Genomic DNA, 13008 nt, shown 5'->3' on the forward strand with positions numbered 1-13008 from the left:
ATTAGCTACATCTGTAATGGCTTAAACGAGGCGATGTTTTATGTAGTGCGGCGCTCACTGAGTCTGTGTTTTCTGTGTCAGACCGACCAGGCCTGGTGAACGTGGCCCATATTGAGCGCATGCAGGAGAGGATCGTGAGAGTCCTTCAGCTCCACCTACTGGCCAATCACCCGGACGACAGCTTCCTGTTCCCCAAACTGCTGCAGAAACTGGCTGACCTGCGGCAGCTGGTCACGGAGCACGCTCAGTTGATACAGGAGATCAAAAAGACAGAGGACACATCGTTGCACCCACTTTTACAGGAGATCTACAGAGACATGTACTGACCAGAGGGGACGAGGAGGGACAAAGGGGGCAGAAGAATGCGAGCCCTCCTTAAAACTTGGACTGAACCACTTGAACCTAAAAGCAACAAGCGCTGGTGTCGGAGCGTTCCCTGCTCGATCTCTCACTCCAGAGGCTGTGGGCAGATCAATCATGTGCAGCAGAATGAGCCCCAGCATCTCCAATGTATACAATGTGTGAATGATTGAGATGATATTCATGTCTGAGCTGATACACTGACACCAATCCAGTCGTACGTGTGAAAGATGATGTCAAAGAGCCGCGCTGTAGCTGAATACAATATATTTACACAATACAACACCCAAGTGACTTGAGTAACAGCAACAATAAGGCAGCTCTTTCCACATTGGCTGTTCATAATGACCCAGCGTTATCCTAGCTGAAAGGAAATCCATGTGGCATTACCGGAGACGAACGATTTTTTTGTGAAATTGTCCGACAACATGGATGAAGGCATGATTGGGTTACTTTTACTGGAAATTCTATATTTAAATCCGAATTTCAAGTTACAAATGTATTTAAGGGAACTTGAAACTGTGACTGAAATGAGTCACTGTGTAATAAGCAGCACAATGCACACATCACACTGAAGCACTAACAGCCTGTGACCTGAAGAACTTGGGTAATGCCTTTTTCACCAAACCTTTGCACAGATTTTGGCACTCCATTCGTTCAGTGTCCTGGTATTTAAGGGCTACGCTACGAGAGAGAGAGAAAGTGCAAACTGAAGACGGCAAATGCATCTTCTGTGCTTTTGCATCTTGTCTCTTTTAATCTATTTTGGCAAGATTTACTTCATTTTTCGTGTTGAAGCTCTGTGTTCCTAAGTGCAAGTACAAGTCCAGCAGTGACATCATCTTACAGTGACACTGTGCCTGGTCAGTGTCTTTGAGCTCTTCCTGTGTGCAGTATAAAAAACATAACATGATGTAATATTGTTCTACATTAAAAGGCAGCTGACATGTGTATTCATGCTGCCTTTAAATATCAACTAACGACCTGCTTATGATCAAAACAAAAGGGTTAATCAATCAAATAACTGTATGAAAAACAAGCCACTCTTATCCCTGTTTACTTTCCTAAGTAGAATGGACAAAAATAACAAAAACTCTATGGTATATAACCAGCCTCTTGTACTGCCGGCCCTGCCATGGACGTACTAATACTAATGATCCATGTTGTAAATTTGCTAAATACTGTTTTGAAATTGTAAATGTAGGTCTGTATTGTATCTTCATTGCCAGATAATTGTATCTGAATTGACTCAATGGATCATATTTTTATACTAAATATATATCATATGTATGATCAGATAAATGTTTATTTGAAATGGCACTATTGGAAAGTAGTGTAAATGCAGTGTAAATACATTGGATGGGGTTCGATCCAGGTGTCTGAATCCCATCTGGGACATTCCGTTTTGGTAATTATTTTTTAGATGTGTAGCTGCTTCAAACACGAGTGATTTAGTGTCTTTTCTCTGTTTCAAGTATTTGTCTTTTGTAAACAGTTTGGTTTAGCTAACAGATTTTCTCATGCTTACGATCAACCAATCTGCACTGACTTACAATTGCCTCTTCTATTTATGCTCTCAGGTTTTTGCAATACTGAATTTGGGCTCAAAACGCCCATCGTATCACACTCTCCAAAAATATCCACTCTTGCCTGATTAACTTCATTTGCCATCATTTCACATGCAGTATTAAGCAGTATACATGCAGTTTTGTAATGCAGTACATGTATTCTTTGTTGTCTTTTTATTGCTGCTCATCGCTGCTATTGTAATGAACTCATCCAACTTTGCCACACGTAGATTATCGACCGTCAAGCTGCCTCTTCTCAACCGCATCTTGTACCGAATGTTTAATCCTCAAAACGATTTCTTTACGACTCATTTGTTCCTAAATTTGCAGATTCCTGGGGATGATTGATAGGAATTCTGCTCTTTGGGAATAACCGCAAAACGTACTGTGCCTTACCATGTGCCCTGCCATAAAACACTGTTGGGATTGATAGAAAACTTGACTATAATTGTACTCACAACACATTGTAACAGAGGCTAATCAATAGACTGTTTGAAAAAGGTGATTCCAAGAGAAAAGTAAATGTATATGTCCGCTTGCCTGTAGGATCGTCTACTTTGTGTTGAATTAATAAGGGAATTTCTAACACGTATCAGGGAAAAACCTAGTCCTCCTTTGTTGAACTAGCTCAGGACGTAGAAAAGTACTGATGTCCTTTTCTCTCATTGTTTCGTCGTCTAATTATTAATTTCCCGTGCTCTGCCTTACATCACAAAACTCCAATGACAATATTGATTAACCTTGTTTTATTTTACAACACTGACAGAGAGAAATAGTGTATATTTTTGCCGGGAAGCAGTCATAGGAATTAGATATTTGATTTGAAAGGATTTTTGTTTGTTTTGTGAGCTAGTGAGTCTTTGGATGTGCATTGTGGCTTGATAACAAATGTGTGATGAATGTAAATCTAGTCATTTTAAAATTAATTGAATAATCCTCGTTGGATTTCAATAAATAATTTTAAAATCTATAAAATGTGCATTGTCCAAATTACAACCTAACTAAGCAAAGGTTGCCATCTGGTGGTTGTATGTTGTTATTTGTTGAATTTATTATAGGCTATATAACGTTTCATTTTAGTATTTTGGAAAATTAGAATTTCCCAAACATCGTCAATTACAGCTATAAAACAATGACAGCAATAACAGAACAGAAATGTCTAGTGTAATAGAAATATATCTGCACTTTAGTGGTTAATTTTATCAAGACATTTACAAGCATGTTTTAGAACATTTCTGAATTTTGAAAAATCATCTGAATATAATTATCAAGATAATGTAAAACAATATGTATTATTTTTTGTCAACATTGGCAACCCCAATTGTTAGGCAAAATTGGCAACTGTAAATTGTCCCTTGTGAATGAATGTGAGAGTGAATGTTTGTCTGTGTCTCTGTGTGAACCCTGTGACGAGCTGGCCCCTGTCCAGGGTGTTCTAGGTTAGGCTCCAGTCCCCCCGCGACCCCTAACGGGAACAAGCAGTAGAAAATGAATGAATAAATGAATGAATGAATGAAAGAAATCCAACCACTAATTTTAATATTACATTTAAAAAGTAAATTGGATTATTTAGATGATTGGAATTTTCCACTAAAATCAATCTAAATTCTGTAATGGAAATAACTGGAGGCAAAAGTGAAATGGAACATAACATCACAAAATATGAAAAATAAAAATCACTGAGTGATAATGAGAGCCCGGTTCAAAGACATTTGCTATTGTATTTTATATTACTTGTTTATTTAAAAGGAGATTATGCAGACGTGTCAGCTCCAGAAGGTCGCATACAGTTATTTTAATTTTCGTTATAAACCCACAAGCACTTTGATCAGTTATTTATAGAAAATAATTGTTAACGTTTACATCTTTTCCCCTCATTTCCAGTATTTTGAACCTTCTGATGGTGGTTTTAAAGTCTATAAAATAAATCACGCACTAGAGGTCGCTGTTGCGCTCGTTGTACTTTCTCCACTTCTTCTGCGCCTGCGTCACAATCCAACATGGCGGCGTCCATGGCGCGCTGCGCCGCTCATGTCTCACAACAAAGTCTTTACATTCTCCCTAAACGACCGCGTCTTTTCCTCCCTCTCGCGGCCGGACTGCACCACTCGGCCCGGGCCTGCAGCGCGCTGTTACTGCCGCACCTCCACAAACGCGGCGTCATCCGTGACTCTTTCCCGGAGCACGCCGCTCAGGACGCACTGCCCGCGCTGCTCCTGTCCGGCCCGCAGAGCGTGTACTGCGGCTTCGACCCCACCGCCGACAGCCTCCACGTGGGGAACTTACTCGCCGTCATCGGCCTGTTGCATTTCCGTAGCGCGGGGCACCACGTCCTGGCCCTTCTCGGAGGAGCCACGGCGCAGATCGGCGACCCCAGCGGGAAGACGACCGAGAGAGAGGCGCTGTCTCCGGACGCGGTGGAGGCGAACACGCGCAGTATCCGAGAAAGCCTCCAGAGGATTTTCACCAACCACGAGCTGTTCTTCCACAGCGGCGCGCACAGACTGGGCACGGTGACGGTGCTGAATAACCTGGCGTGGTACAAAGACTGGGACGTGGTGAGCTTTCTGTCCCGGGCCGGGAGACACTTCAGGATGGGGACGATGCTGAGCCGACACAGCGTGCAGTCCCGGCTGAAGAGCGCGGAGGGCATGAGCCTCACCGAGTTCACCTACCAAGTGTTCCAGGCCCACGACTTCCATCACCTCCACCAGATCTACGGCTGCAAGGTCCAGCTGGGAGGCACTGACCAGCTGGGGAACCTCATGTCTGGACACGACTACATCCACAAGTAATGACCTGAAGTGTCTGTCACCCAGAAGTGTTGTCCGTATGGGAGAGAAGTTCTATTGTTTTTATTTAACCGGTGGTGGAAAGAGTACTGAATAGTTGTACCCAAGTAAAAGTACAGTTACATGACTTAAAATGTACATTTACAAGTACTGCAGCCACGTTTGTGCTTAAGTGAAAGTAAAATGTGCACTTGCTTTTTAACATGGTTTCAGTATGATAATAGTTCTGTCTTCGTACAGAATTTGATTCAATTAACAGTTTAAAGCATAATTAGGTATTTTAAATGGCAATCTGCATATTCTTTAAGTTCTGACCAAGAAGAGCAGGCGATGCAGCGATGTTTGTAAGTTTAGTAAGAAGAAAAAGCAGCTAAATCGAGACCGCTGTATATTGGGACTTAACTTCACTATACTCACTGAAAATATACTCAAACTTTTTAAAAAGTAAATCTACTCCATTACAGTAATCCGAGTATTTGTAATTAGCTACTTTCCACCCCTGGATCTAACCAACAGAAAGTTAGAGAATCAGTCATGAGTCAATAAAATAAGTTTTAAGTTTAATCAATGTCCAAAGGAAATAAGCAAATGCAAAGACCCTCCTTCACTGTGGGGAGGAAGTAGCAAGCAATCATTTACTCAAAAATATAAAGATCGCCCGGGCCACAGACTTTAAGTTCAGGGTCCAAGTGGGAATTACTGAAGAAAGAAAAAGTATCTTTGACTCGTGCTCTTCACCAGTCGCTCCCAAAGTAAGGTCCAGGGGCCTCGGGGGACTTCAGGGGGGCTCCCAAATGCCCTCACAACAAGCACATTAAAGAAAATTTAAAATTAATTTAAAGTGTACAGTGTTTATTATGTGTTTTATGGGTAAATTTAAGAGAAAAAACAACACATTCTTTGGATGAAAGTGTAAATTATAATTTGGGGGCCCCATGGCATCTTCGAATCAAAAATGGGGGCCGATGCAGCAAACATTGGGAATAACTGCTCTGTTTTATTTGTTCTTTGTTATTCCGTTGCAGAGTGAGTGGGCAGGAGGTGTACGGCCTGACCGTCCCACTGGTCACTAGCTCTGTTGGAGACAAACTGGGGAAGACTGCAGGCAACGCAGTGTGGCTGAACCGGGACAAAACCTCCCCCTTTGAGCTCTATCAGTTCTTCATAAGGCAACCAGACTCTGTGATAGAAAGGTGTGTGTGCATTTTTAGGCTGATTGATTTGATCACTCATACTCATTAGTAATTGCTTTGTTTGCGTGTTGCACTTGCCCCCAGGTTTCTGAAGCTCTTCACTTTCTTGCCCCTGGCTGAGATTGAGAGACTGATGGGACAGCAGAGGGAAGATCCAAGCAAACGCCTGGCACACAAGCGCCTGGCCGCAGAGGTGACCAAACTGGTGCATGGAAGAGAGGGGCTGGAGAGCGCCAAGAGGTTTGTGAAGAGAACTTTGCATTGGCTTTATAATCAAGCGTTTTAACATGAGTCTTGGTTATGTAGATGTGGTACTGTGCTGTTTGTCCGTAGTCTTGATTCACATTAGATTTAGCCAAATATGCTTTGACAAAATGCCCAATTTGAGTTCACGGATTCACACATGGATTTAATTAGTATTGTTATTTTAATATTATTTTGGGTTGTCCGGAGCTAACTTCTGTACCAAATTAGAAAGTAAACCCATCAACATTGTCCATCCAGTCCAAACCAGACGTGGTTGAACCAGATAGTGGCCACATTTATTATTTTTATTTTTATTGATTTAATTTTTTTTTTTTAATTATTATTATTATTATTTATTATTTTATTTATTCATTTAATTTACAAATGAAAATGTGCCCAATGCTATAATCAGAGTAAAAGTTCTGATTTGATCATGTTTTAGTAGGTGTTGTGCCGTGGTATATTTTCAATCAAAAAAGTGTGCCGCGTCTCAAAGGTTTAAAAATGCCGCCGTAGAGAACACCGCCGTAGAGAACACCGCCGTAGAGAACACCGCCGTAGAGAACACCGCCGTAGAGAACACCGCCGTAGAGAACACCGCCGTAGAGAACACTGCTGAACTAAGTGGAACGAGTGCACTGTACTATTTGGCCACCAGATGCCGCCCTTAAGACTCACATTCAAGGCCTTGTGACCTTAAAAACAGCCTTTTTTCTATTGTCTGCAGGAAAAATGGCCATGACAAAAAAAAGGTATATGCATGAACACATGTGTTGATGATGAATGTTTTTGTTTTTGCAGATGCACCAACGCTCTGTACAACAGCAGTGTGGAGGCTCTGGAGGAGATGACGGATGAGGAGTTACAGGAGCTCTTCAGAGAGGCGCCTTTCCACGAGACACTGTATGAACCAGGGACCACCGTGTTAGAGGCCTGCCGAAAAGTTAACGCCATCCCGGATGGGCCGAGAGGGTAAGGCCGAGCACCAACTATGGCATAAACAGTATTACGTCGCTCGTGTCAAAAGGAAGTATTAGATTTAGGGCCTGGGATGGTAATATTTTATTATTACTATTTTTCTTATTGTCACTACGTGATGTGAGCATTTTTTGACCGTCACGCAAAATATCTTCACCGCTAATGCCCCTGGCGTGCCTGTCGCCACTGCACAGGCACTAGATCATACACTCCTAACTGATTCTGACTTCCATGAGTTAGGAGTGTATGATCTAGGGACGACCCAGCCGGTTTGCACGCTTAGGTAAAACGAAACCTATCAAAAGTGCGGCGATTTTCATATCTTACGATCCCCACAGGTGATTTTTTTTTTTCCCCACAGCTTTTGGATTCTCTCTCACAATTTGACAAAACGTTCTCAAAACGTACGGCCAGTAAATATACGATAAAATGTTTAAGGTCGGGTTTTCTTTATTTTGAAATCCAGCTCGGTCGGGTTACCGGAAACGCACATTTTTTTTCTTTTTGGCCTTACCACTGCAAAATACTTGAGTCTCTTTAAAATGTCAAAATTAGTTAAATAGCATGGTACATCTGCTAAAAGCCGCCTTTTGCTTGGAACATGTTGCAGAAAGACTGGGAATATACTGAATTCCTCTCCTTAAATGCCTTTTGAAACCAAACTGACAGCATTAGCTTCAATAATGTGCTCTTGTTTTTCATAATCTGTGATTCATCATGTGATTTTATTGTTGCTCATTTGTGTTTCCATTTTATTTAAATTTGCTGCCTCTTAGCCAGGACTCCCTTGAAAAATAGGTTTTTAATCTCAATGGGAATCTCTTGGTTAAATAAAGGTTAAATGATAACTAAAACTTTACTTTATTAGAGTTGTTGTAGTAATAATAATATTCATAATCTTAATGGTAATAGTCATAATAATAGTAATACATCAAACTTATATAGTACTTGGGCACTCAAAGACGGTTTTACCAAACAAACAAAGTAATAATAAAAAGATCACCTTTTAGAATCAAGGAAATAGTGGTTTAAAAAGGGGGCATTTTTAAAGTATGTTCTTAATGCCACTCATGCCAAAATTAACAATATATTTGAGCTCAACTCTTGGTTAAAATGAAGCATCTTGCCATGTTTTTGTGCAGGCATCGTATGGTGACTGAAGGAGCCGTCCACATCAATCACAGCAGAGCGGACAACCCAGACCAGGTGCTGGTCACAAAATTCCACATTTTGTCCAACGGCCTGAGTCTGATCCGAGTGGGCAAGAAGAACTTCTATATCATCAAGTGGCTCACTTTATGAGGCCTTGGACACTAAAACTTTAAAGCTCTTACATTTCAGGTAGGGCTATTGTTATTGTAATAAGATGTATATGGTTTGTACATATAAGGATTCTGTATAGTATTAAATAAGTTTCAAATTTAATAAAACTCTTGTAGACTCTTTATATTTGCTCAACTATGCGTCAAAACCACTAGGGGGCAGCATTGTCCCAGCTAACACGCGTGTCGGGTCGACCCATAACCTCACCTCCTTTTTAAAAAGTAACCGACACCGTCCAGAAATTTAGTTTGAAAATACAGAATTATATCATTTCATTTTAATGTATTGATACAGTTCTATCCTAAGAAATTATATTTTATACTTTTATATTTTAATATTCTTAAAACCACACATACTCAAAAACAGTGTCTGTGTTTCTGCAGATCGAGTGGTGCTGTTTATTTTTGTTTATTTTCAAAATTGGTCTAGACGTATACGTTTCATTTAAATTATATATTTTTTAATAAGAATAGTTATCTTATATTTTTAGGTCTAGTTCCCACGGTTTCAATATTTTTTCCAAGAAAAGATGTTTCTTCACTTGGTGTAAAAAGTGTTGATATTATATTTACACTTACAAGATTCCAAATGCTGTAGAATTATTTTTATTGTATACATTTATTTTAGTTAGTAAAAAAAAAAGAAGACAATTGTACAACGTGCTTTTACACTACACTGTCAAAAATGTTTATCATACACAACTGGATTCTAACAGCGACAGAAAATATCTGAAAGAGTTATATATTCCTGCAAATAAATTATTTTTATTGTGATGTAAAAGTATAATATATATCATAATAATCCCCAGTTTTTTTTTTCTTTTACAGAATAAAACCAAAATGAACACAGAAAAAGACACAGAGAAAGTATAAAGACATTGCTCGTAGTACTAAACATGTAATCCAGCATAATTGTCCAATTTCACCCAAAGACTTTCTATTTGTCCAGTTTTAAATTTAGTCCAAATGTGATTGTCTCCATTTTTCAAAAGTCAATCATAATGTCGGTCCAGTCCTTCATTGTTGGTAAATATATTTCTTAATCTTTTTATTATTATTATTATTATAATATGATTAGTTATATGTATTCAAACTGGGACAGTACACATTAATTAACAGTTCTGTAAAAATGCCAGTTTTAGCTGTAGTTACCTTGGTTCTAACTGTAGTCTCAGGCAAGGTGTAAAATGCCAGCAATATATTCAACTTTCAGCAAGTAAAACATTCTGAATGGGATCAGTTTTTTATGAATAGGTTGGTCATTACATGATAGATTTTCCTCTGCAAAATATAATTAATTTTAATGAGAAAAAAAAAAAAAAAAAAAGTATAATTGAATCAATACATTTAAGTAAAAAATACCCTACATCATATTATAGGAAGAAAAGAATATAAATACAAAATACATATAATGATTAGTTTACATATAAATGGTGATTCTAGTTTGAAGCGCGAGGGGCTTCACATTATGGTGGTCCACCTTTAAGACGGGGGCGGGCCTAAGCCACTGGACCAATGGGAAGCCTCCTATGGATTTAAATAGCTGTGTCAATCATTTTTTTCCCCCTCCGCAGTCAAGCCTCTCTTCTCAATCCGCAGTCTCTCTCAATCGCCATATTGTGCACTGATGGTTCGTCCGCAGCGTCGCTCTCTCCCGGACCAAACTCACTGAGCTTCCCCCAGTCCCTCCGGCGCTTGTTTTCATGACCACCGGAGCGTGCTTTGGGCTCGACGTCGCCGCGGCCATTACCGACAGCACCGCGACGCGCGCATGGCATAAGTCGCCTCTTTACGCGTGTTTTGGACACTGCTGCTCGGCGACAGAGAGGAGGAGATACCCGTTGTTATTGAGCGGCTCGTTTTCCTCCCTCCCGTGAGACGTTCGGACGCTTCCGGGCCGCCGCCGCTCGCATCGCTTCTCGACGGACGGACGGGGGTTAAAATTACAACAACAACAACAAAAAAGGAAAACTACAAAAAAAAATGTCAGATGTGCGCCTTTCAAACGGGAGCCCCACGTTGGAGAGGACGGACCCCCGCGTGCCGGAGCACCCCAAACCGTCCGCCTGCCGGAGCCTCTTCGAGCCGGTCAACCACGAGGACCTGAAGAAGGATTTAAAGCGACACCTGCGGGAGATGGAGGCGGACGCCGCGGACAAGTGGGGCTTCGACTTCGCCAGTGACACGCCGCTCGCGCACAGCCGCATGAGCTGGGAGCGGGTGGATTGTAGGACGGTGCCGGACTTCTACACCCGCCGGCAGCCGCACCGGGAGAAGGGCGTCTGCTCCGTTGGGAATAACCATGTGGATTTGAACGGGAACCATAGCTGTGTTGTTGTGAGTCCGAGCGAGGGCCGGTCCGACGGGCCGATGGAGTGCTCGGAGCAGTGCGCAGGAATGAGAAAGAGACACGCATGCCACGGTACGAACTCTCCTTCTCCCTCTTTCTGCTTTAGGAGCGTTTTCTCCGTAGAACGCGGTGTTTAAAGTGCACCACTGTGTTGTTTTTTCTGTTGCATGTGGACGACAAAGATCCTTTGTAGTCGGTATTAACGTCACTCATTGATCCAACTTTGCTCCGACAGAACATTCTGCCCAAAGCAAGAGGTCACACAGCAGCGCGGAGGAGAAGTGTCCCGCAGAGCACACGCCCAGAAAGAAGAGCCCCAAAAGGCAAACGTAAAAGTGGTAAGATTTCTGCTACTACTTCTACATTGTGTCCGTGTCAACAGTTTTTTTTTACAATACTCTTCGTTTAAATGTAGTTTGCCGAGTGTGTACGGCGCACCGCAGTGTTTTGTCACCTCCTCAGAGTTATAGTAGTAGTAGTATTTGTTATTGTAGTAACCTTGCCGTAACCCCCGGGCTGCTCACTGATTGTGCAAGTTGAATAGTATTTAGGGCGTGCGTACTTTTGACAAGCAAGGTGTTTTTGTTTTTGTGCTACCGCGTCAAGGGCGTTGTCAGGTTTCCGCCTTCCCTTTCGCACTTACGCGCCTGTAGAGACTCCTCGCCATCGTCTATTTCGACCACTTGTGTTTTTCTTTCTTGACTTCCGTGCAAGATATGTTTTTATAATCGATTAGTGATAGTTCTGTGTGTTTTTGGAGACTTCTTGTGCCGCTTTTCTGCTTCGAGCGCGGCCACGGTGCGTCCCGAGGATCCTAGAGCATTGTAAACAAGTGTGCTGAACAACAGTGTAGTAGTAACACGTCAGCAGCCACTGCCCTCACGAGCCGCGCGGGACGGGAAGGGGCGGGGGCTCTGTCAGGGTGTGTGTGTGCGCGCGCGCGCGCGCGTGTGTGACACCAGTGGCACAGGGGTGTAGTGCACATCTGCACAGAGTCCAGAACACAGAGCAGGAGGATCTATTGTTCAGCCAGGGACAAACTGAATGCACTATTATTCACTCTGAATTGCGTGGCAGCAGTGGCATTAGGTGAGGCTGTTGCTTATTTAAAACGTTATAGTCCCCAAGTCATCCTAAGTTGTATGTTTTTCTTTGTTTTTCCAGATGCCGTTAGTTTTGTGTCTCCTTTTTTCGAATGTGTTGCTTTTATCTTTTGTAATGTGTGTTTCAAAGCAGCAAACTAAACTAACCCTCTGCTGGTGTGTTCACAGAGCCTTGTCCCTCGGGGAAAACTCAGTGTTGGCCAATGTGAGGAGGAACTACAGCACCAGAAACATATCATCTCTCCTGACGACGGGAGGACGCTGTTGAAGCACTGAATAGAAACACTAAAGTTGTGGCACTTAATTAAAAGTTGCTGCCTCTAAAAGCAGTCAATGTAGCAGTGTGCAATTAGGTTTGATTTCCTTTTTTGCTCATTTTTACTACCTGTGTGTACATAAATATATTATATAATATTATATTTCTCTCCATATGTAGCACATAAAAATATGATATGAAAAGAAATCTCTATGTTCAAAAACAAGTGTGAATTTTGATTTAACTTGAAGAATTGCAGTGTAGTTTGAGAAATGTTTCCCAAATGCTGTTCTGTTTTTACTTTCTAAAAGGCAATGCTACAATTTCAAATCATGGTTTCTTAGTTTTAGTGCGCCTTCACTCGTCATCCTCCTCAATCCGCAGTGAAGAACGGTACAAATGTAGCTCAATTGTTTTGGTCATTTCAGTGTCACAAAGTGCAAGTTTCCCCCTAATTTATCAGTTTCCCCTTCTCCAGTGCTAGTTCTATTTGATCTTCAGTATATAAAACATTATTTATTTTCTTAGGTGCTTTGGCGTCAGTCTAAACCTGGAATCGACTCTTTAGCTCCCTCTGTAGAGTAGAGGTACTCAGATATTGAAGGACAAAGACCATACAAACTGCACAGAGTGTTAGCGTGACTGTTTCTTTCGCCTTTAGGCTCTGGTGAGGACGAGGCTGTCTGACATGGGCCGAATGTCCTACAATACCAAATACATGGTTGCTTCTGTATACGACTTCACATTCTATTGTATTGTGATCACTAACCTAGAGTTAATTTCCATAATTGTATTTTAAAACTCGCATGGTTTGCCTGCTGAGGATGCAAATATAAGTGT

At 41.5% G+C, this 13008-nt stretch overlaps 3 protein-coding genes across 3 annotated transcripts in view; all 3 read left to right on the forward strand.

Annotated features, from left to right (window-relative positions):
* The window catches only part of pparab (peroxisome proliferator-activated receptor alpha b), a 30890-nt gene extending 27987 nt beyond the window's left edge, over window positions 1–2903 (forward strand). Inside the window, exon 7 of the mRNA XM_072435332.1 lies at window positions 82–2903. Within this exon, the coding sequence (XP_072291433.1) occupies window positions 82–326 (245 nt within the window). The 3' untranslated portion in view covers window positions 327–2903. The remainder of the gene's footprint in view (window positions 1–81) is intronic.
* Window positions 2904–3916: 1013 nt separating this feature from the next.
* yars2 (tyrosyl-tRNA synthetase 2, mitochondrial) lies at window positions 3917–8567 on the forward strand. The gene is made up of 5 exons (XM_072435512.1): window positions 3917–4719; window positions 5746–5913; window positions 5998–6153; window positions 6961–7131; window positions 8280–8567. The coding sequence occupies exons 1-5, from the start codon at window positions 3929–3931 to the stop codon at window positions 8437–8439; spliced, it is 1446 nt and encodes a 481-aa protein (XP_072291613.1). The 5' UTR covers window positions 3917–3928; the 3' UTR covers window positions 8440–8567.
* A 1846-nt stretch (window positions 8568–10413) lies between these two features.
* The window catches only part of cdkn1bb (cyclin dependent kinase inhibitor 1Bb), a 2978-nt gene continuing 383 nt past the window's right edge, over window positions 10414–13008 (forward strand). The window contains exons 1-3 of the mRNA XM_072434771.1: window positions 10414–10881; window positions 11045–11147; window positions 12081–13008. The exon at window positions 12081–13008 is cut by the window's right edge and continues 383 nt beyond it. Of these exons, the coding sequence (XP_072290872.1) occupies window positions 10443–10881; window positions 11045–11142 (537 nt within the window). The 5' untranslated portion in view covers window positions 10414–10442 and the 3' untranslated portion in view covers window positions 11143–11147; window positions 12081–13008. The remainder of the gene's footprint in view (window positions 10882–11044; window positions 11148–12080) is intronic.

Source organism: Eucyclogobius newberryi, unplaced genomic scaffold (genome assembly GCF_026437365.1).
Source record: "Eucyclogobius newberryi isolate DKJ021-1_F unplaced genomic scaffold, fEucNew1.0.hap1 SCAF_7, whole genome shotgun sequence".
Classification (NCBI taxonomy): Eukaryota; Metazoa; Chordata; class Actinopteri; order Gobiiformes; family Gobiidae; genus Eucyclogobius; species Eucyclogobius newberryi.

Bases quoted from the DNA above. Each gene is read 5' to 3' on its own strand.
- yars2 (XM_072435512.1), top strand. From the start codon at position 3,929: ATGGCGGCGTCCATGGCGCGCTGCGCCGCTCATGTCTCACAACAAAGT. The intron at 5,914-5,997 runs GTGTGTGTGCAT...ACTTGCCCCCAG, and splicing joins CCAGACTCTGTGATAGAAAG to GTTTCTGAAGCTCTTCACTT. The intron at 6,154-6,960 runs GTTTGTGAAGAG...TTGTTTTTGCAG, and splicing joins GGGCTGGAGAGCGCCAAGAG to ATGCACCAACGCTCTGTACA.